General features: G+C 53.7%; 2 protein-coding genes across 3 annotated transcripts in view; both read right to left on the bottom strand.

Annotated features, from left to right (window-relative positions):
• Positions 1-10,582: 10,582 nt before the first annotated feature.
• Positions 10,583-16,895, bottom strand: RSAD1 (radical S-adenosyl methionine domain containing 1). 2 transcript variants are annotated; one of them, XM_084863617.1, is made up of 9 exons: positions 16,639-16,802; positions 15,951-16,084; positions 15,636-15,840; positions 13,436-13,801; positions 13,187-13,250; positions 12,653-12,800; positions 12,396-12,450; positions 11,661-11,764; positions 10,583-11,478 (listed from the first exon to the last, which is right to left on the bottom strand). In XM_084863617.1, the coding sequence occupies exons 1-9, from the start codon at positions 16,771-16,773 to the stop codon at positions 11,361-11,363; spliced, it is 1,329 nt and encodes a 442-aa protein (XP_084719743.1). In that variant the 5' UTR covers positions 16,774-16,802; the 3' UTR covers positions 10,583-11,360. The 2 variants fall into 2 exon arrangements, with proteins under 2 accessions (XP_084719743.1, XP_084719744.1); XM_084863618.1 differs by having other exon boundaries at positions 10,588-11,478; positions 16,649-16,895.
• A 2,115-nt stretch (positions 16,896-19,010) lies between these two features.
• Positions 19,011-22,986, bottom strand: part of ACSF2 (acyl-CoA synthetase family member 2) — a 29,300-nt gene continuing 25,324 nt past the window's right edge. The window contains exons 11-16 of the mRNA XM_084863491.1: positions 22,436-22,543; positions 21,040-21,191; positions 19,831-19,972; positions 19,632-19,742; positions 19,424-19,492; positions 19,011-19,162 (exon numbers count right to left, since the gene is read on the bottom strand). Of these exons, the coding sequence (XP_084719617.1) occupies positions 19,112-19,162; positions 19,424-19,492; positions 19,632-19,742; positions 19,831-19,972; positions 21,040-21,191; positions 22,436-22,543 (633 nt within the window). The 3' untranslated portion in view covers positions 19,011-19,111. The remainder of the gene's footprint in view (positions 19,163-19,423; positions 19,493-19,631; positions 19,743-19,830; positions 19,973-21,039; positions 21,192-22,435; positions 22,544-22,986) is intronic.

Here is a 22,986-nt window from a genome sequence, read left to right as displayed (position 1 = left end):
GTTCAAGTTCAGGGAGGGTGAAGCATGCTTGAGCCACCACAGCTTTAGCAGCCTCCTCCCAGCTTGGCAACAAGGAGAACCTCCTGGAGCCTGGAGTGTTTCCTGCCCGGGTGGCATCATCCCTCTCCAGGGACAGACACCCCTAAGGCCCCAGGCTGGGGTGGTCTGTTCTCAAAGCCCTCACAGCCAGCTCAGCCCCTTCACACCTGTCTCCCTCCTCCAGGTCACCCTGTCACTTCTGCCTCACCTCCCGTGCACACCTGGCCCTCTCCCGTGTCGTCTGCATCCCACACCCTGCACCTGGCCACCCCCATCCCACACACACACCTGGCTCACTCTCCACATCCGGGTCATTCCCCTCAATTCAACCACCATCCCTTCTTTTTTTTTCTTTTTTTTCTTTTTTTTTTTTTTTTGCCTATTTTTATCCCTTTTATTAAAATAACCTTTGAACTTAGCACACTGTGGGCATTCTGTGTGTCAGATCACTAGATAGCTCATTCTGACTTTACACAATGTGCAAAGCAGAGGAGCTTAAACCACAACTCGGGGTTTGAATTTGGTAGTCCTGACCATTTTAGATTCTGTGTGATCTGATGCCAGGAAGTGAAGACAAAAACTATCTGGTTTCAGCCACTAATTTCAACCTCTTCTCTTGGTTTCAGACAACACTGGTACGGCAGCAAAATGACCTGTGTTTTACTTTCCTATGGACCTTGCCTCCGAGAGGACACAGGGCAGATTGGTGGACCGCTGCACAAAGATGCTCTGGGTGGCGGAGTTGGGGGATGGGAGGCGGGCGGGGCGTGTGTGGGAGGCTCATAGGTGCCCAGGTACGCAGGAGGTGAGGACTGGAGCGCCGCCTTGAGGGAACAGTAGGCGGGAATGGGCATGGGGGTAGAGGGACTTTGCCAGCCCAGGGGCTGCTGTGGAAGAGAGGCCCTCTTTATATATATATATAATTCCTATTGATTTCAGAGAGGAAGGGAGGGAGGGAGAGAGAAACATCAGGGATCATCAATCGGCTGCTTCCCGCACACTCCACAGCCCCAGCATGTGCCCTGACTGGAAATCAAAGGGTGACTTCCTGGTTCATAGGTTGATGTTCAACCACTGAGCCACCCCTGCCGGGCCACTGGCCCTGTTAAACAACCCATCTCACCATTACCCTCGTTACCAGACACTTGCTCAGGTCACAGGGAGCGGGAATCTTCATTCTCCACTCCACTGACCCACCTGGCCAGGGCTGCGTGACCGCTTTTAAAACATGCTTTATATCGTTATAAATGAATTAGAAGGGTCACAGTGGGGCGAGGACCAGGAAGAGGGGTGTTTCCACAGCAGGTTCCTCATGATCTAAAGCTCTGCCCACCTCGTCCCCCATCAGTGCTGCTGAGGCCCTTCCTGAGGTCTTAATCGCCAGAAGCAAAGCAGGTGAGGCCTGTGTCATAAGCTGGTCAGGTTCAAGGGTGGGGGGAGCCCTGGGCCAACCTAGGGCCAGCAGGAATGGAGCCGAGGTGACACGAGGTCTAGGGGAGGATGGGGAGCAAGGGCAGCAGGAGAGACCTAGCCCGGAGGTTTGGGCGAAGAGGCACCTGCGGGGAGTGTGTCCCAGGTGTCAGGGTCTGGGCGGCGGGGGAGGCGGTCCCTCCACCCGAGGAATGGGGCCATTCCTGTCCGACCTGACGGGGGAGGGCGAGGGATGAGGAGTCACCTGCTGAGGTGGGTGCCGCGGACTGGAGGCTGTCAGTCTGCCCGTGGCACACACCCTCCCGGCTACCCGGGAGGTGGCAAGTCCTACCCTGAGCCAGGGTTTACCTCCTGACAAGTTTCAGCATCACAGGGAAACAAGTTTCCGTCTTGTCAGGCACCAGGAATTTCTGCTTGGGACACGTCTTCTTGAGAACTAGCATGCCCCAGGGCACTGTCCACCACCATGCAAACATTAGTAGTAATAACTACCGCATTTGTCAAAAGCCAAGAACTGCAATAAGCCCATTTTGTGCCAAGAACTGCAAAAGGTTCTTTCCATCCATCCATCCATCCATCCGTCCATCCACCCATCCACCCATTCATCATTGCCAACCTCAGAATAAACTTGAAGCCAAAACTGGTTTGGCTCAGTGGACAGTGTCAGCTGCGGACTGAAGGGTCCCAGGTTCAATTCCGGTCAAGGGCACATACCTTGGTTACAGGCACATCCCCAGTGAGGGGGCGGGGGTTGCAAGAGGCAGCTGATCGATGATTCTCTCTCATCGATGTTTCTAACTCTCTATTCTTCTCTCTTCCTCTCTGTAAAAAATCAGTATTAAAAAAAAAAGAATAAACTTGAAGAAGGCACAGTCCCTGCTTTTAGAGTTGAGAAAATGGAGACTCAAAGAGTGAGTGGCTTAACAAGGGTCACCCAGCTAGTAACCCCCCTCCAGGGGCATTGCTATGGCAACCCCCACCAAGGCTATAGCCCAGGAACCTGACCATCATCTCACCTCACGAGCCTCCCCACCCTCCCCCAAGGAAGCAGGATGACGTGGTTGCTGCTCAGGCCGGATGTGAAATGGGGGCAGTGACCCAGCAGGAAGAGGCAGGGCAAACTGGCTTTGGCGACAGTGGCCCAGGGCTGCCTCCCTCCTCTCGCTGACCACTCAGAGCCCGGCACAGGAAGCAATCGCAGACATGGGCTGACCCAGAGGTTCTGCAACATGGCTGAGCACCGGGCTCCTTAGAACAATTTACAAATGCAGATTGCCGGACACAGAGGGTTGGATTCTGTAGATCTGAGGGGGGATGTCCAGGAATGGGCGTGTTGTGTGGGGCCGTGGTTAGCTGTGATGCAGAGCCAGGTTTCAGGACCTGGGGCTGGTCCTACTCCTTCACTGAACAGTCAAGAGCACCAGATCTTGGATGCGGGAAGTGTCCTGCCTCTGGCCACACGGGAAGGAAGCGGCAGAGTGGAGACTGGAGCCAGCCGGGCCTGGCTGCCACCTTTTGTTCCACTGTGTCTCCTGGGCGAGGAAAGCCAAACCTCTGGAGCCTGGAACTGACAAGAAAAGCCACGAGGCAAAAGATGGACTCGATATAGAAATACTTCATTAATGGCAAAAAGTATAGCGTAGAGTCAGTATACTTATAACATCTACTTCATCTATCCATCTAGTTCACTCAAGTCGGTTAGGAAATCACCTTGGCTTTAATTGGTTCAATAAACAAAGAGCTTAAATGTGCACATGGCACAATTATTAGTAAACAAATATTTAATGGAGAATGTCTAATCTGGTTGGTAAACTTTAAAATGTATATTGAAGCTGAAACCCTGTTTGGCTCAGTGGATAGCATCGGCCTGCGCACTGAAAGGTCCCAGGTTCGATTCTAGTCAAGGGCATGTACCTTGGTTGTGGGCACATCCCCAGTAGGGGGTGTGTAAAAGGCAACTGATCGATGATTCTCTCTCATTGATGCTTCTAACTTTCTATCCCTCTCTCTTCCTCTCTGTAAAAAAATCAATAAAATATATATTTTTAAAAATGTAAATTGAAACAAAGTACCATGTACACATTAGACTTTTTCTGAGCTATATTTTCTATAAGTACATATATGTCCATTGATAAGGAAGGACTGGGAAGGATACACAGTGGCAGGGGTGTCTGGTTAGATTTCCATGTTTATTCTTCCCCCTTTTAATGAACCATCCCTTTTATTCTGGGAGATTGAGCTGGGGGAAAGAAGCAACAAGCCCAGTTTAAAACTACATTTCCCAGCCTCCCTTATAGGTATAAGAGTGGCCAATGAGAAGCAAGCAGATGTTATGGGACAGGGGGACTTCCCAGGAAGCTCTTCAGATGGGGTTGATTCACCTGGGAAAACACACTGTGGCCCCTCCAGCCTTCCTCCTTCTTGGGGCCTGGGATGCAGAGGTGATGGCTGGAGCTCCAGGGACCACATTTGCCCAGATGGAGCCCTTAGGGATGGAAGCTCTGAGCTGAGGATGCAGAGCAGGAAGACAGAAGCCTGGCTCTTTGTGACCCCTGAGCATAGGCCCACCAGGCTCATCCTGAAATGCTTCGTCTAGACTTCTGTGTGGAAGGAAAAGAACTAAATTGACTTGTTTACGCTTACGCGACTCTGATTTTGTCATATTCAGTTAAACCTTAACTGATACACACATCAAACCTCTGTGAGTGTGTAAAGGGGTTTTCTTTTCTATGCTGTGGTATTGTTTGCATGTATTATCTTTAGTGGTTTTTGTTTTTGTTTTGTTTTTTTACAATAAGAATGCATTTGTGTACAATGTGCAGGAGCATCTGTTTTGGAGTCCCAGAGAACTCAAGTTGAGAGCTAGCCCCACCACTTCCTAGCCATGTGACCTTGAGTGGTCCATTAATTTCTCTGAGCCGGTTTCCTCATCTGCAAAAGTGGGCGTGACAATAATAGAACTTCTCTCACTGGCTGCTGCGGAGCTTCCATGAGCTCATGCAGATAACCTTCTTGGCACATGCCTGGCTCACAGCTATTGCCGTATGTAACACATTATGCTACCGCATGGGCACTGGCGGTAGCAGAACCAATGAGAAAAGCTCAGGATGTGTTGCTGGAAGGAAAAATACCCAAAACACCAGGTTGTAAGACTGGCACATGACTACAGTATCTTTTGTGGAAAGTTATTTTTATTTCTACATTTACATGTATATCTATGCACCGAGAGGTTTCTGGAGGGAGGGTTATCCAAATGTAGTAGCAATGGTAATGTCTGGGTAGTAACATTTTTCTTTCTTCTAGATGGTTGAAAAGGAAAAAAAAAAAAAAAGCATTATTATTTTGGAGCAGGAAAATAAAAAAATAAAAACCTTCATTAAGCAATGTTAGTGTTCACATCAAGAATTATTAAAGCATTCATGCCCTTTGGCCTAGTTATCTCACTCTCGGGACAAGGCCTGAAGAAATAACTCAAATGAAGAAAGACACGCTCTCCATCAAAGCATGCAGGGCAGCATTGTTTATAAGAGAGGAAAATGGGGAGCTGCTTAAGTGACTTACATTAGGGTCATAATTATTAAATTATTCAGTCACTGGAACACTGTGCAACAATTTAACTGAAAAGATGATGACCGTGTAACAACACAGAGAAATGCTTATGGCAGGAGGAGGGGCCGGAAAGGCAGAATGCAGGGTGAGGTCTGTGCCAGGAGTGTCCTGGGCACAGAGCCTGCATGCATTTGGACGGGGACTGGAGGGGAACGCAGGCAAACATAAACAGTTTAATTTTGTTGGGGCCATTGATTGTGGGTGATGTTTTTTTCTCATTTAGAATTCTAATGTTTCTATAATGTTGTTTGTATAATTTTAAAATTTGGCTTTAAAAATCCGAGCAGGGTCCTGCCAGCGTAGCTCAGTGTTGAGCAATGACCTAAGACCCAGGAGGTTCGGTTCCCGGTCAAGGGCACATGGCCGGGTTGCAGGCTCGGTCCCCAGTGTGGGGTGTGCAGGAGGCAGCCAATCAATGATTCTCTCTCCCTCTCCTTTCCTCTTTAAAATATATATATATATATATTTTTTTTTTTTTTTTTTTTTTTTTATTTTTTTTAAATCCCAGCAGGGAAAAGAAGGGGGAGAGGGAGATCTGGGTGAGTGTGGATAAAAGAAATTCAAGAGGCAACACACTGGCAAACACGTCCATTTTGGTCTACCTGGGTGGCCCCAGAGTTTGCATCCTCTTTACTCTCTGACTTGAATGATTAGATGGACAAAATAATTGCTGTTCCGGAAGGCAGTATGTTAGCTGATGCTAAAGCTAGGGTTACGCGTGCTCTGCAGCCCTAGCTGTTTTGGCTCAGTGGATAGAGTGTCAGTCTGCAGACTGAAGGGTCCTGGGTTCAATTCTGGTCAAGGGCACATGCTGGGGTTGTGTGCTCGATCCCCAGTGGAGGGCGCGCAGGAGGCAGCCAATCAATGACTCTCTCATCATTGATGTTCCTAACTCTCCCTCTCCCTTCCTCTCTGAAATAAAGTAATATATATATATTTTTTTAATAAAAGAGTGCTCTTCAGACTGAAATCCTTTGGAAAAATGGATCATGTTTGTTATTGATAAAATTATAGAGGAGTGAGAACGCTAGCAAGCTGGCAAGAGCGTGCAGTATGAAGGCTTCCTGGTATCGTGTATCCAAACAAAGACTGTGCGTACCCTCAGTCAGCAACCACACTTCTTGGGATTTATCCTAAACCTAAGGAAATGATCAAGCCAGTGCAAACAAATATTTACATAACATGTTCATCATAGAGTTTGTAAAAATAAAAATTAAACCCTTCATTTCACCAAAAAAGAAATGGTAAACTAAATCCTGGCACAACCATGCGGTGGTTTCTGATGAAGCTATACTCAAAAAATAGGATGTAGCCGAAACCGGTTTGGCTCAGTGGTAGAGCGTCGGTCTGCAGACTGAAAGGTCCCGGGTTCGATTCCGGGCAAGGGCATGTGCATTGGTTGCGGGCACATCCCCGGTAGGGGGTGTGCAAGAGGCAGCTGGTCGATGTTTCTCTCTCATCGATGTTTCTAGCTCTCTGTCCCTCTCTCCTCCTCTGTAAAAAATCAATAAAATATATATTTTTTTAAAAATAGGATGTAGATATTAACTTGACATGTACAGGTACCCACCACACATTAGCTAGAACAAGAAGGCTCCAAAGAAAAGAGATTCAGAGGCAAAGAAGCATCGAACAGATTGTCAAACTACAGAGGGAAGGCAGGGGAGAGTGGGGATCAACCGAAGGGCTTGTCTGCATGCATATAAGCAAACCAATGGACACAGATGCTGGGGGAAGGGGGAGGGCATGTACGGGAGGTGGGGGTAGGAGATGTTGAGGGGGAGGTCAGTGGGGAAAAGAGGAGACATATGTACTACTATTTGTAATACTTTAAACGATAAAATTAAATTAAAAAGATTAAAAAGGCTCCAAAGAAAGATGCATATTATCTCATTTTTGTAAGACTGTATATCTTACAAAATGAACAAATATGTTCATTTGCATATAAGAGTTTTTGCTAATATATACACCACAATTTTAACAGTGATTAATCTTTGAATGGTGGGATTACAAATTGTATCAGTCAGTGTAGTCTCAGTTATGCTTCTGTAATAACTCAAAAAAAATCCACTGGCTTACAACAGTGAATTGGAATTTCTCATCCCTGCTCAAGTCTCCAAGGTTCACTGCTCCTCTGCCCAACATCTTTTTTTTTTTTATATAATATATTTTATTGATTTTTTACAGAGAGGAAGGGAGAGAGATAGAGAGCTAGAAACATCGATGAGAGAGAAACATTGACCAGCTGCCTCCTGCACACCCCCCACCAGGGATGTGCCCACAACCCCGACCGGAATTGAACCCAGGACCTTTCAGTCCGCAAACTGACACTCTACCACTGAGCCAAACCGGTTTCGGCTCTGCCCAACATCTTAACTCGAGGACCCAGGCTGAGGACACAATCTCCGTCTGAACACGGCAGGTCTCTGTGGCAGAGAGAGGAGGTGGACCACCTACTGGCTCTTACAGTCAGGGCAGGCAAGTCTCTGGGTCCTTCTCAGGTTCATCAGGGCAGGGAGAGATGATCCCCCACAGGCCCTCAGGGAGGGGCGCTCGAGGAAGGATGGCAAACGTTTGAATAATAATACAATCTATTAACATTATTCATCCTTGTCTTAGTCCATTTGGGCTGCTATGACAAAAATACCATCGACTGGGTGGCTTCAACACCAGACATTTATTTCTCACAGTTTTATTTTATTTTTTTATATATATATATTTTATTGATTTTTCACAGAGTGGAAGAGAGATGGATAGAGAGTTAGAAACATCGATGAGAGAGAATCATCGATCAGCTGCCTCTTGCACACCCCCTACTGGGGATGTGCCCGCAACCAAGGTACATGCCCTTGCCCGGAATCGAACCCGGGACCTTTCAGTCCGCAGGCCGACGCTCTATCCACTGAGCCAAACCGGTCCTGGCTATTTCTCACAATTTTAAAGGCTGGGAAGTTCAAGAGCAAGGCATCAGTAGTCTCGGTGCCTTCTCTCCATGTCATCACATGAGGTTAGAGAGCTCTCTGGGGTCTTGTTTCCTAAAGGGCACTAACCTCATTCACGAGGGCTCCATCCTCATGACCTAACCACCTGCCAAAGCTCCACCTCCCAATCTACATCAGCTCAGGGAGGAGGTCTCCACGTATGAATTCTGGGGGCACAGACATTCAGTCTAGAGCAACTGTTATTATTGAAGCCCCTTTCTTTGCAAAAATAGTTTTTGTCCCAGGAAGTGGATGGTCACATGGAGATGGGACATGTGGGTTCTCACTGTTCAAGCCTCTTCAGGGGCAGAAAGGTCAGGATTTTGCCTAATTTAAAGAGACAGGTCAGTCGACCCAGACCCACGGTTAAGTATAAGGTAATGGTGTAACACAAGTTCTGGATCCCCAGAAGGGTTGTGCCAGCTCTGCTGCTTCCTACTGAGATGACTTGGGTCAAGTTAGAGAGCCTCTTTGAATATAAAATGGCAACTATAATAGCTGCCCTGCGTATGCACACTACTTGGTCGGGGAAGGGTGGAGGGTGGTTCAATCTCTAAGACTGTGAGTGCTCTTGTACGAGGAAGGTTTGCTCTTCCGAGCTGTAACCAACACCCTGACACACGTGCCCTCTCCCCGTGCCCTCTCCTCACCAAAGCAGCTCCTTCACTTCTTCAGTGTTCATGTGCTTTTGGGGGGCGGGAAGGGGAGCAGGTAAAAAATGACAACGGGCCGAGACCTGTTTGGCTCAATGGATAGAGCGTCGGCTTGGGGACCGAAGGGTCCCGGGTTCGATTCTGGTCAGGGGCATGTACCTTGGTTGTGGGCATATCCCCAGTGGGGGGTGTGCAAGAGGCAGCTGATCGATGACTCTCTCTCATCGATGTTTCTAACTCTCTATCTCTCTCCCTTCCTCTCTGTACAAAATCAATAAAATATATATTTAAAAAAAAAAAAATGACAACGGAAGTCTCCCTGTGGAGGGAGGACCCCTTTGAGGAATGAGGCCTGGCAGGCCTGGATGCAGGGGGAAGTAGCCGTGTCCCCCACGTCCCTCCTGAGCCCCGCCTCTGAGACGGGAGGCAGATGGCAGGCTCCCCACAGGGGCCTGGTCACTGGAGCCACGCAGGAAGCATTTAAAGACTGGATTCCTGGGCTCCACCTCCGGGAGGTTCTGATTCACCTCCGGAGGGAGGGTGGGACTGGGCTGAGTCACAGCAGCTGACCCGTGCCACCCCCTCCTGGCCCTGGCTCCTGTCCAGGCCCAGTGAGCAGGGAGGGCCTGGGTGGCTCAGGTGGCCGGGCCGCTGGGAGAAACCTGAGCGGGCCCAGGTTATCTGATGGCGCACCTGCTCCGGCCCCGTGCTCACTTCTTGAATATCAAGATCAGGGGAAGGCTCGGGAGGAGGCTGTCACCCCACCAGCCTTCCTTCCCAGGGCCAGAGGAGGAGCAAGAAGAAGGGATTCCCCCTTCCTGCCTCCAGCCCCTCCGAGCCAGACGCGTGGCAGGCTCCCGCAGCCCACCCGCACGCCCTCACCGACCGCCTGACATGTATCTCTGTCCGCGTGGCAGTGAGGTCCTCAGGCGGGGACAGGTCTCATTCCTCTCTGCGTGCCCAGCACAGTGCCTGGCACACCCGCCGTGCCTGCTGAATATTTCATGAACAAATGAGACGTCGTAACACTTACCGCAGGTTCACAGGAGGACTGATATTCACACCCACCGGGCACACGGGAAGCACACGTGCTCGCCCGGAGGGGCGGGAACCCCGCCCTGAGTCACCAGGACTGAATTCCTCGGGGCACCACAGCGACCCTTTGCGAGGAGGAGGAGGAGGTAGGAAGCCTTGTCGCAGGAGAACGCCTGTCTCTCTCACACGCACACACACCCTGCATACAATCTCTCCAGGGGCTGAGGGTCAGCCCTCCAAAAGGGGAAAGCTCTTTGGAGGTGGCTGAGTGCCCGTCAATGAACGTAGAGGGGATGACGGTCAGAAACTAACGCTCTGCAACCCTCAATCTAACGGCGGGTGTGGGCAAGGATCACGGATGGATGCTGACATCACCGGGTGAACAACGGCCGGCGAACAGGAAATCTCAGCCTAGACTGTCTCTAGCCCCCAAGTCAGAATCCCACGCCCCACAAAAGAGCCCAGGCAGAGGAGAGGACCACAGTCAAGACGGGCTCCAGCAGGTCTTGTTAAGCCACTTACAGACGCACCCGGCGGCCATTTCTGCAAGTGAAGGGCCAGGGGAGGATCAGCAGGCTCTGGGTCTTTTTTGAATCCTCCTTCCCTCCCTCTTCCCTGCTTGCCCCGCCCCTTCTTCCCTCCTTCACTCTTTTTAAAAAAATATATATTTTATTGATTTTTTTTTTTTACAGAGAGGAAGAGAGAGGGATAGAGTTAGAAACATCGATGAGAGAGAATCATTGATCAGCTGCCTCTTGCACATCCCCTACTGGGGATATGCCCGCAACCAAGGTACATGCCCTTGATCGGAATCAAATCCGGGACCTTTCAGTCCACAGGCCTGATGCTCTATCCATTGAGCCAAACCAGTTTCGGCATCACTCTTTTTTAAAAAAATATATATTTTATTGACTTTTTACAGAGAGGAAGGGAAAGGGAGAGAGTTAGAAACATAGGTGAGAGAAAAACATCCATCAGCTGCCTCCTGCACACCCTCCCCTGGGGATGTGCCCACAACCAAGGTACATGCCCTTGACCGGAATTGAACCTGGGACCCTTGAGTTTTCAGGCTGACGCTCTATCCACTGAGCCAAATGGGTTAGGGCTCCCCCTTCACTCTATTAAGGGAAAGGCTGCAGGGAGAGGGAACTGGGGAGGAAACTCAGGAAGGCCTGTGAGGCTCCGGACACCCCAAACACATCCTGGTTGCCAAAAGAGAAGGGGCAGGGCTCGCTCTGATCTTGCTCACTGTTCTGAGTCCGGCAGGCAGGCCCTGTGCGGGATGCACACAGAGGTCGGCCAGCATCGCTCAGCCCCTTCTCGGTCCCGTCCTGTATTGTAGGGGCTGGGAGCCTGAGAGCCGGATCCCTCAGAAGCTCTTGCCAGCCAGGAGCTGCTTGAGAGACCACCAGTGAGAGGCACTCGCAGACACCAGGACTCTGCCCTGGCAGCGGTGGGCACCCTCGATGCCAGTTCCCAAGCCTCCGACAGTGGTCCTCCCGTCCACCTCACTGTAGGCGGGCCCCTGGGGATGCCAGGGCTGGGCCATGATGAGAGCTGAGATGTGTGTAGTGTCAGGCCAGGCCCAAGCCCACCCGGGCTTGGACATCCATCACCCTCCTGGCACAGGGGTGGGGGCTTTCTGCTGCCAGGCCTCTTGGAGTCGTGGTAGAAGGGTCAGCAGCAGAGAGTCCAGCACGGCCAGCCCTTCCCAGGAACACCGGAGACCCCTAGAAAACCGAGAGGCCCGGATGTGGCAGCTGCCTCTTCTCCCAGTTTCAACGCCCACCGTCTACCAGGGCCCAGGGCACCCACGGGCCCTTCCTCACCAGCGATTCTCCCTCTCCCCGGGTGTGTGATCGAAAGTCAGAGCTTCCCACCACGTCTGACCACCCTCCTGCCGCCGGCACACCTGTGATCCAGCAGCAGCAAGCCCTGCTCCAGCAGCGCACGCACCGCCTCGCTGGCTCCAAACACGTCCCCCAGGCTCAGCTGGGGCTCAAACTGCTGCCAGTGCTGGGGGAGCAGAAGGGGCAGGGGTGTGGGGTTACGCTGGGCCGTGTGTCTGGGGGCGTGGGGAGGGGCGAGGGAGGGTACAGTCCGGCACCGGGGTCTCAGCCAGCTGACTCTCATGCACACCAGGCCCAGGCCTACGGGCCAGCAGGGACACGGGCACCTCCACTCCTCCATGTTTAGGCCAAAAGCCAGGTTTCCCTCCATCCACCCCCTCACCCCCTACCCCTGCTGCTCAGGATATGGCCAGGGCTTTATAGTCCTGACTTCATCCAGGGAAGCTTGAGCTGCACTGAGCATTGACTGTACTTCCTGTCTGAGCTCTCCATGCTAATTACAACATCCGAAACCCTTCATCTAGTCTGTCCCCCCACGCAGCTGAGAAAACGGGCGTTCAGAGAGGTGAGAGGATGTGTGCTCAAGGGCGCAGTAGAAGGGCACTCGAGCCTGGGTCTCTGCAGCCCTAGTCCAGAGCCCTCACCATTGCACCACACTGCCCATCAGGCCTCAGCTGGACTCAAGCCCAACCTCCGGCTGCCAGAGGGATGGGAGGGGTGTGTGTGTGTGTGTGTGTGTGAAATGATCATGCGTGGCTTAGGAGGAAGCAGTGTGCCAGAGCCCCTGGACCCCTTACCTGGTGAGTGATCCCTACGTCTGTGCGCAGCCCCATGGCCAACACTTCCTCCAGCCTGAAAGGAAAGCCATCCAGGGTATTGGAGAGGAGACCTGTGCTTCCCCCCGCCTTCCAGCCCCACGCTGGGATGTGTGTATGGGGGGCTGATGAGGACCATGCAGGACGGGACGAGGTAGGAAATAAGGAGATGCCCGTGGAGGTGGTTCGGGGGCCGCAGGGGAACCCGGGGGGAGCGCCCCGCGCCCCCAGGTGCTCACAGCTCCAGCTCGCCCAGGCGGGAGCGCTTCCGGGTGCCGTGGCCGAACAGCTTCACCTCCTTCATCCAGTTGTCAGGCTCCAGGGTCTGGATCCGAGCCTCCTGGGCAAGGCCGCCGGCCCCCTGGGGCGCGAATCGCCCGTGGGCCCCTGACGACATCAACAACCACACCCGCTTTAACACCCGCCAGAGGCCGTCCGTGGTTCTCAAAGCGTGATCCCCGGACCCACAGCATCGACGATGCTTAGAAACCTACACTTGCAGACCTCACTCCCGCCCTGTGCAACCAGACATCCTGGAGGGGGAGCCCGGCCCCCCGGGTTTTTACAGGCCTTCCCGGTAATTCTGGCACGTGCTGAAGGCTGAGGACCCTGTGCCAGGCGTTACCAAGCGCCTCAAAACACACACTCAACAACATCCCTCTCTTGCCGTGTGTACATAGGAGCAAACAGAGGTTAATAAGTGGCCCAGGATCACACAGCCGTGACACCCACTCCCGAGTCCCCCTCCTGTGGTTCACAGGGCACTCACTCACCGGGCCCAACGCCAATGTACTGGCCGCACTGCCAGTAAGTCCAATTGTGGGTGCTCAGCGCCCCCTGTGGGGAGGGAGAGGGTAGTCAGGGCCGAGCGAAGCTGGCAGCCCTGTTGCTGCTCAGGTAAGGGGAACCCGGTTAAAAGGTGCCCCCACCTCAGGCCTGGAGGACCCCGCTGAGACCCTTCTCCCCACAGGGTCCCTCAGCCTGCCCACTGCCCACCTTCGGCTGTCAGCCCCAGGACTCACATTCCGAGCAAAGTTGGAGACCTCGTACTGGCGGAAGCCCGCCTCCCGAAGGGCTGCCCGCCCCTCCTGGTACATCTCGGCGGCCAGCTCGGGGTCCGGGGCAGGAAGGGCGCCCCTCTGCACCCGGGTGAAGAGGGTGGTGCCCCGCTCCAGGGTCAGCTGGTAGAGGGAGACGTGGTCGTCACAGCAGCGCAGCAGGTCCCCCAGCTGCCGGAGCCAGGGCCCCACCTGCTGGGCGGGCAGCCCCAGCATCAGGTCCACTGACACGCGCCCGGGGAACAGGCCCCGGGCCTCTGCCAGCGTCCGCAGAGCGTCGCTGGCTGAGTGCGTCCGCCCCAGCAGCTGCAGCTCGGCGTCATCCAGGGACTGGGGAGAGAGGCAGGCTCCGTCAGCACACAGGCCGGCTCAGGGAGAAACAAAACCACGTGGCCCACCTTACTGTAGGTAGATTGGGCCCATTTGGATATTTATAACATCATTTCTTCTGCCAAGGGCCATTTGGATATTTATAACATCATTCACGGGCCAAGCAAAAGTCATCAACTTAAAAGTTAGCTTGCTTGCCCTAAGTGGGTTGGCTCAGTGGATAGAGTGTTGGCCTTCAGACTAAAGGGTTCCAGGTTCGATTCTGGTCCAGGACATGTACCTTGTTTGCAGACACATCCCCAGTAGGGGGTGTGCAGGAGGCAGCTGATTGATGTTTCTCTCTCATCGATGTTTCTAACTCTCTATCCCTCTCCCTTCCTCTCTGTAAAAAAATCAATAAAATATATTTTTTTAAAAATTAGCCTGGTATATTTGGTCAAATATGTCATCAACTCACCCCCTAATGCCTGGGTAGGGCCAGACCCAATACTGAGGGCATACCATTCACTGAAGGGTCACGCACTACGGGCCAAGTTTTTCTATGTGACATCTAATTCATCCTTACAACCCTCCAACGTTCACTCCAAATTTACAAAGGAGGAAACTGATGTTCAGAGATGTTATGTAACGTGCCCGAGGTCACACAGTCAGACCCCGAGCGTAGAGGACTGCCTGGCCCCACAGCCAAGAGCCTTTCTTAATTTTACTTTTGATTTTGAAATATTTCAGATCAATAGAAAAGTAGAAAAAAAAAGTCAACGCATACCCCCACCATTCAGATTCACCAACCACATTTTGCCACATTTGCTTCGTCCCTCTATAAATATACATGCATATGATGACCATGCTGACCCATTGGAGAGTAACTGACAGACTAGCCCTACGGGAATATCCCATACCTGCTCTGTCCAATACAGTATGTGCTCACACACGTGGCTGTTTACATTTTAAGGTAACTGAATTTAAATGGTCACATGCCAAGTGTTCACCGACTTATAGTCAGGGCGGCGATAGAGCATTTTGGCGGGAGATGGTAGCCACTGGCCACATGCTAGTGAGCATTTGCAAATGGGTTACTTAAATGTAACCAACTTAAATATTGCACCCTTTCACCCCTAAATAGTGAAGCGCGTACTTCCTAAAAACAAGGACATTCTCTTACATAACCACAAGCCAACTCCAGAGGTCAGGAAATGTAACGCTGACACGAAGCCAGTATCTAATACACAGTCACATTCAGATCTGGCCGATGTCCCAATAATGGCTACTGCAGTAATGTCCTCTGCCACCCACTCCAGGAGCCAATCAGGGGTCACACACGGCACTCAGCCGTCACTGTCTCATTGGTTGCCTGTAGTCTAGATCCTTAGCCTTCCCGTATCTCTCATGATATTGACATTTTTTAAAGAGTATGGGCCAGTTATTTTTTCCCCCCAAAATATCACTTAATGAAGAAATTCTAGAAATCTGCTGCTCACCACTGTCCTAACAGTGAACAAATTTTTACTGTATACCGTATACTAAAAATTTGATAAGAGGTTAGATCAACCTCTTATTTATGCATTCACTGGTTGATCCTTGTATGTGCCCAGACTGGGGATCGAACCCACAACCTTTGCGTATCAGGACGACACACTAACCAACTGAGCTACCCAGCCAGGGCAAAAAGAGTCTCTTGATTTAGGTTTCTTTGCAATTAGAGTCCAGATATGCATGCATCTGGGGCCAGACTATCTCAGCAATTAGGAAATGTTTGCCTGATAAATGAGTGTGACCAGTGGAGAGTCAGCACGGAAGGGCCGGTGCCCTGGGGTGGGGTGGACAGACTGGTTACCTGGAGGCCAATGGACAGCCTATTGACTCCGGCTGCCCCAAAGGCTGCCAGCCGAGAGGCTGGGGCAGACGTGGGGTTGACCTCCAATGTGACTTCGGAGTCTGCGGGCAGGTGAGCTGTCTGGGCCACTGCCTCCAGGATGGCAGCCACAGTGTGGGGGCTGGCCAGGCTCGGGGTGCCTCCGCCAAAGAACACAGACTCCACCCTGGGGAAAGAAGATAAAGAAGGTGAGACCTGGGGGAGCTCTCCAGCAGGCCTGCAGCACCCGTGCTACCCACCTGCCTCCCAGCCCTGCTCCAGCCCCCCAGGACCCACCGCCGCACCCCGCTGAGCCGCAGCAGCGTCTGAGCCTCGGTCACCAGGCAGCTCCGCATGGCAGCCTCGTCCACTCCGCGGGGGATGTACTTGTTGAAGTTGCAGTAGCTGCAGCGCTTCTCGCAGTAGGGCCACTGGGGGCGAGGGGTGTTTGCAGGGGGTGAGCGGGACTCTGGGCTGCCCTGGCCACTCCCTTCCAGGGCTCCGGTGCACACATTTCCACCCCATTCTAGGTCTGTCGACTGTGCCCGCTCCAATAAGACAGTGTTTCCCAAACTTCTCTCATGATGAGAATCACCTGGTGGAGTTGTTAAAACTACAGATTCTAGGTACTCTAAGCTTAGTTAAGTATACAATTTTACCTACATGTTCCCAAAAATTCTAGTTCAGCACTTAGTTGGGCTTCAGGAATCTGTCGTTGAACAACTCCACCAGGTGACTCTCATCATGAGAGAAGTGTGGGAAACGCTGCAATAAGGCAAAACTGGGGCTCAGAAGGGAAGCCACTGGGTCAGAGGTCGCCTCGCTGGGGCGCACAGAGCCTTCGGGTCCCCGGGCACAGACATGGCCCTGCCAAGGCCCGGGTCCCAGCCAAGACCCCGCCCGGGAGCAGGGAAAGCCGGCGGGTGGGCTCACGAGTGACATGTCCCCCCGTGGAGCCCCGCTCCCCCGCCGCCGCCCCACTCACGTGGACGTACAGCGCCGCGCGCTGGCTCCGGGCCGCGGGGCTCGGCGATCCGCCCGCGCCCTCCGCGCGGCGGCGCCTCTGGGCCGCTTTGGCCGCCGCCGCCCAGGCCCCGGCCCGGGCGCGGGGAAGCGCCATGGCGCGCTCGGCGGCGGCGCGGTGCACCGGGCGGATCGGAGCCCGAGACGCGCCCAGGGCGCACGGGGTGCGGGGAGCCGAGCCGGTGGCGCCGCCCCGGCGGAAGGAAGAGCGCCTGCGCGACTGAGCGCCGCGTCCGACACGCGCGGAGGGCCGGGGGCCTGGGTCTCTGGCGCCACCTGCCGGGCACAGATGCGCTCACCGCATTTCTTTTCTTTTTTTAAAAAAATATCTTTTATTGATTTTTTACAGAGAGGAAGAGAGAGGGACAGAGAGCTAGAAACATCGATGAGAGCTGCCTCTTGTACACCCTCTCCCCGCTGGGGATGTGCCCGCAACTAAGGTACGTGCCCTTGACCGGAATCGAACCTGGGACCTTTCAGTCCGCAGCTGACGCTCTATCCACTGAGCCAAACCGGTTTTGGCCCACCTGGCCTTTTCACTAGCCACTGGGGTGAACTCCCGCTGCCTGCTTTCAGCACTCTGTGGGGTGCGGGTACCCCCGCCCACCCAGGAATTCCCAGTTCATTCAATGAATTCCCTTAACATCTCATGTGCCTGGCACAGAGCTGGGCACTGGGGGACATCGATGCCTAAGACCGAGTCACAGTACAAGAGAAGCAAGCCAACGAGAGACAAAAGGCAACAGATGTCAATTCAGCATCTGCTGGATGCTAAGCCAGTCTGCTCTGTGCTGTGGGGTCATCTGTTTCAAGGGCCCGCGAGTTGGTAGGGGAGGAGAGGACACTGGGCTGGACGTTGAAGGAGCAGAAAAATCCCAGGGGAAGCCGCTAGGCCAGGAGACTAGGCTGTCATCTCCTACGTCAAACCCCCCCTCCCCCCTGCACCTGCAGGGTGGAGAGCCGAGGGTGGTGTCTGTGGGAGAGACAGGGTTCAGGTGAAGGGCTCAGCAAATAGGCACCTGAACTGCTCCCTGAAGTGGGAAGATCATGGGCTTTGGAGACGAACAAGTAGGTTCTCATTCCAGCTGTGTGACCCCGGGCAAGACACCCGATGGCCCTGAGTGTCCATTTCATCATTTGTGCAACGGGGCTCATGTCCACTTGATAGGGTTGTTGGGGAGAGTTCAAGAAAGCACCTAGCATAGTGCCTGGCACCCAGAGTACCCTGAACTTATGTTCATGGTCTAAAAAGAGGAGAAGGCCCTAACCGGTTTGGCCCAGTGGATAGAGCGTTGACCTGTGGACTGAAAGGTCCCAGGTTCGATTCCAGTCAAGGGCATGTATCTTGATTGCGGGCACATCCCCAGTGGGGAGTGTGCAGGAGGCAGCTGAATCGATGTTTCTCTCATCGATGTTTCTAACTCTCTATTCCTCACCTTCTCCCTTCCTCTCTGTAAAAAAAAAAAAATCAATAAAATATATTTTGAAAAATAAAAATAAAAAGAGGAGAAGGCCACTGCTGCTGAGAGTAGACACACTAGAGGGTATGGATTGCAAGAAGGAAGTACAGTTTTTATTTCTTGGGTCAAGGTACAGCCTGCTTATCTGGCTCTGCCCATCAAGCAAACGCAGGTTCATTGACTGAAAAAGATATATGTATTTGTTTTTGGGGGGAGGGAGAGGTAGGATAATAGCTAAAGGGTATAGAGTTTCTTTCTCAGGAGATGGAAATGTTCAAAACGGACTGTGATGACAGTGGCATAGATCTGTGAATATACTGAAAACCAATGAGTCCTACACTTTATTTATTTATTTTTTATTTTTTTAAAATATATTTTATTGATTTTGTACAGAGAGGAAGGGAGAGAGATAGAGAGTTAGAAACATCGATGAGAGTCATCGATCAGCTGCCTCTTGCACACCCCCTACTGGGGATATGCCCGCAACCAAGGTACATGCCCTTGACCGGAATCGAACCCGGGACCCTTCAGTCCCCAAGCCGACGCTCTATCCACTGAGCCAAACCGGTTTCGGCGAGTCCTACACTTTAAATGGGGCACTGGATGACAGGTGAACTCTATCTCAGTGAAGCTGTTATGAAAAAAAGAATACTTCCAGATGGACTGATCTGGTGGTAATATGAAAAAGAAATGCATATAGTCTTTAAAAATCCTCACTGAATCCCTTTGGCATCTCCAGGGAGCGAGCGAACACACACCGAGGTGCTCAGCACCCGCGTTGGCCAGGAGAGGGTCTGAAAGTGCTCCTTCCCCTTTGGAATCTGCCCTCCGTCCCCCAGTAGCTGCCAAGAGACCACACCAGCGAGAGACCAGCCAAAGAAAACAGAGAAGCTCTTTATGTCGAATCACAAAGACAGACGAGGGGGATGTGGGGGGAAGGGCAGGGAGGGCCTCGCAGGCCCCCCTCCCCTTTATTCACAGGTTTAGATGCCGTTCCATCTGCTCTCGGAGTTTGAATTTCTGGACCTGCAGAGAAAAGAAAGGAATAAACGCTGGGCTCGCGGCCTCTGCCAGCGAGGGCGACCAGCCGTCTGGGTTTGCCTGGGACCGAGGGGTTTCTTGGGGTAAAGCCAGGAAACTTCGGGGCAAACCAGGATGAGTTGACTAGTTGGTCATCCCACCGCCATGCTCTTACCCTGACTCTGGGGCAGAGTCAGGGCCCCCCCGCCTTCTGTGCCTGGGCCCCAGGCCATCCTGCCCCTCCCTTGTCTGCTCCACCATACACACCTTTCCTGAGATGGTGAGGGGGTAGTTGTTGACAAACACGATGTAGCGGGGAATCTTGAAGTGGGAGATCTGCAGACCAGAGGGAGACAGGGCGTGAGGCTGGGCGGGGGTCACAGGGCTGGGGAGGGGACAGTGGGTGGAGGGGCTGGCCGGGAGAAGGGGGGTGAAGAACGTAGCACAGTAAGTTGAGGTGCGTGGAGGCACCCACCTGCCCTTTGCAGAAAGCCTTGATCTCCTCCGCGGTGGTCTCCTCCCCGCTCTTCAGCTGAATGCAGGCGCAGACTTCCTCCCCCATCCGGTCATCCTTCACTCCCACCACCTGCCGGGGTCACAGACAGGCCTCAGCCCTCGCCATCCCCATCAGCGGCTCCTGCTCCCGGGGGCCCCCCTGGCCCGGGGGGCCTCACCTGCACTTCCTGCACCTTCGGGTGCGTGTGCAGGAAGTCCTCCAGCTCAGTGGGGTAGATGTTCTCGCCGCCCCGGATGATCATGTCCTTGGAGCGGCCCACGATTTTGCAGAAGCCCTGCTCGTCCATGGTGGCGATGTCTCTGCAAGGAAAGGCCAGAAATGGCCTCTTGCCTCTGCCCCACCGGCCGGCGCACTCACTCACCCATCCAACCTCCGCTGAGCACCTACTCTGTGTCCTGCATTGCTCTAGGCTCTGGAGGCTACAGCACGAACAAGACAGTCCCTGGGCCTTACAGTCTAGTGGGGGAGGGAGAAAAAAAAACAAGCCAATACCTATAGCGTGGCCTCTCTCTCAACAGATCTATGCACATGCTGACTTTTCTTTTTAATTTATTGATTTGAGGGAGAGAGGAGAAACACTGATTTGTTGTTCCACTTATTTATGCGTTCATTGGTTGATTCTTTTTAAAAAATATATATTTTTATAGATTTCAGAGCAGAGGGAGAAGGAGAGGGAGAGAGAGATAGAAACATCAATGATGAGAGAGAATCATTGATCGGTTGCTTCCTACATGCCTCCCGCTGGGGATCGAGCCCACAATCTGGGCATGTGCCCTGATCAGGAATCGATCTGTGACCTCCTGGTTCATAGGTCGAATGAGCCACACTGGCCGGGCCATTGGTTGAGTCTTGAATGTGCCTGACCGGGAATCGAACCTGCATCCTTGGGGTATGGGGTCAGTGCTCTAACCACCCGAGCTACCTGGCCAGGGCTTGACTTCTTTTCTCTCATTCAGGTCTCAGTTCAAAGGCTTACACCTTGGGAGGCCTTCTCTGACCACTCAAGCTACCCTCTCTATCAGAGGCACTTCCTTTCCTCTGATCTTATATTCTCTTCTTCATTTTTATCAGCATCTGAAATTCTCTTATCTGTGTTGGTCTCCCTCCACCAGACATGTGCGAAGTAACAGTAAGATGGTTCTCATCTTGCTTTCCACTGGTCTGCCAGTGTCCAGAAGAGGGGCAGGTGAGTAAGAATTTGTTGACTTAACAAATGAGTGTCTGGCTCTTGGCTCCGATTGTGGAGACACCGATGTAGTGCACGGTCCAGGGGTCCTAGGCCCTGACTCTGATGGTCCCCAGCTCAGCCTCTGGACCCCCAGCTTCCCCTCAGCAGCCGAGCCCTCTGCCCGCTCCGCCCTCTCACCCTGTCCGATACCACTTGTCCTGTCCGATGACTTCCTCCGTCTTCTGGGGTTCCCCCCAGTAGCCCAGCATGACGCAGTACCCTCGGATCCACAGCTCTCCGGGGGTGTTCAGCTCTGCCATGGTCCCCAGCTCCATGTTCACGATCTGGGCCTGGGACGGGGCAGCTTCAGCTTCATGATTCTGCCCACACTTTGGGATTTCTCCCCCACCCATTTCAGGATGGGGTGGGGGGAGAGACTTGGGAATGGCTGGGAGCTTCGTCTTTCCTCCCCCTCTAATAGTGAGCCCTCCCCCTGACCCCGGCTCTGCCCAGCCAGATCCAAGGAAGGAACACAAAGGCCAGAGCGGACCCATCACCAGGCAGACGCCTGAGCCGGGCACACAGAACAGGGAGGCCCAGCGCAGAGGGCCTGCGGACACGGAGGGGACAGGAGCTGCCAGAGGAGGCCCATGGCGGGCCGGGCGGGCTGAGGCGTTACAAACTGTGCAGAGGAAGCGGCCGTGTTCCCTGACTTGCCATGTGGCAGCAAACAGAGGCGCCAAAGAGGGTGGTGTGGTGAGGCAGTGTGAACAGGACAGGCGGCAGAGAGGCAGCCTGAAAGCCAGGCAGGGAACTGGGCCGCAGCCAGCGTGAAAGGAAAACGCGGCTTCTGTGTGCCTCAGTGTTCGCCTCTGTGAAATGGGGAGAAGGGCGGCTGGCCCCGTCTACCTCACAGGTGGGTCTCCCCCCCACATGGCAGGGAGGCTGTCAGACGCCTGGGAGGGAGGGGGCTGAGGTCACGGCACGCTCACTCCGGGGAGGAGGGCAGGAAAGATTCGCACCAGGACGGCAGTTGGCTCCAGAGGAAGCAGATGCCTGGGCACATGGGCAGAGACCTCAGGGGCACCAGGGCACAAGGGGGCAAGGGGAACCAGGCGTGGACTGTCACAAAGCTCCAGCGACAGAGCAGGAGGAGAGTCACCGCCGGGAATGTGACAGTGAGAGATGTTGGGGGTCAGCCTGGAGGCGCAAGGGGGTCCCCAAAGGGCCAGGCTGCTTGGGAAAGTCAGTGTTTCCGCCAAGCGGAAGGAGGAACTCGGAGGTGAGGGTAGGGGGACTGGGAGGTGGGGGGTGAGCAGAGAGCGCTGTTAGGAAAAATCTCTGTGCTTGGCTCCTCTTTGAGGCTGTCCTGGCTGCCCCAGAACAGACAGTGGGGCTTGGCAAAAACACACCTCAGACAGGAAGGGAGCTGCGGAGAGGCTCAGCTGGCAGCTGCTCCCGGCCGCCCTCAGCTCTTCCTCCCAGGCCTCAGCCCGCAGAGGAAGCCCGGGCCAGGCCGGGGGGAAGACCCCGCTGGGGGAGGGAGGGGGTCTCTGCAGGGGGTGGAGACTGGGGCTCCGTGGTCAGGGCTCACCTCTGTGTGAGGCATGATCCTGCCCACGCTCTGGGACTTCTGCTCCTCCGTGTCCTCGGGGAAGCTCATGAAGGTCACAGGACTGTTCTCTGTGGTCCCATAGGCGACCTGGAGGGCCCAGAGAGGGTGTTTGCGGGGAGGGAAGGAGGGAAGGGTCTGCGGAGAAAGGGGGGAGCCGCTCTGTGGGGTGGAAGGAATCAGGGGAACATGGAGGGCAGCTGAGTAGTGGGGAAAGAGGGGCAGTGCGTCGAGGTCAGAGGCCAGGAGGCAGAGCTGCCAGGACACTGGCCTGACTGACTCAATGAACAGGGGCCCCGGATGAGAAACGGAGAGCCCAGCCGGGGCTCGCTCAGTCTCTGGCTCAGTCTCTGATTCCCTGGAGCGGCCACACACCATAGTCTGCGGCCCCCAGCCTTCCCCAGGCCCAGCCTTCTCCCCCCATCCCCAGGCCGCCTTAGCCCCACTTCCTGACTTCAGGCCACATCATCGCCCCCCCCCTCCCAAGCCAGAGATCCCATCAGCTGATGAGAAAGCCAGCCTGCCTGGGCCCA

Source organism: Pipistrellus hanaki (assembly GCF_964339955.1).
Source record: "Pipistrellus hanaki genome assembly, chromosome: 16".
Lineage (NCBI taxonomy): Eukaryota > Metazoa > Chordata > Mammalia > Chiroptera > Vespertilionidae > Pipistrellus > Pipistrellus hanaki.
The sequence above is the reverse complement of the archived record's forward strand: the minus strand, read 5'-3'. Positions and strand labels throughout refer to the sequence as shown.

Excerpts from the sequence above, each read along its gene's own strand:
- RSAD1 (XM_084863617.1), bottom strand. The coding sequence starts at position 16,773 with ATGGCGCTTCCCCGCGCCCGGGCCGGGGCCTGGGCGGCGGCGGCCAAA. Across the intron at positions 12,801-13,186 it reads GTACATTGGCGTTGGGCCCG|GGGCCCACGGGCGATTCGCG; the intron begins GTGAGTGAGTGC and ends TGATGTCGTCAG. Across the intron at positions 11,479-11,660 it reads TTGCTGCTGCTGGATCACAG|GGGTCTCCGGTGTTCCTGGG; the intron begins GTGTGCCGGCGG and ends TCGGTTTTCTAG.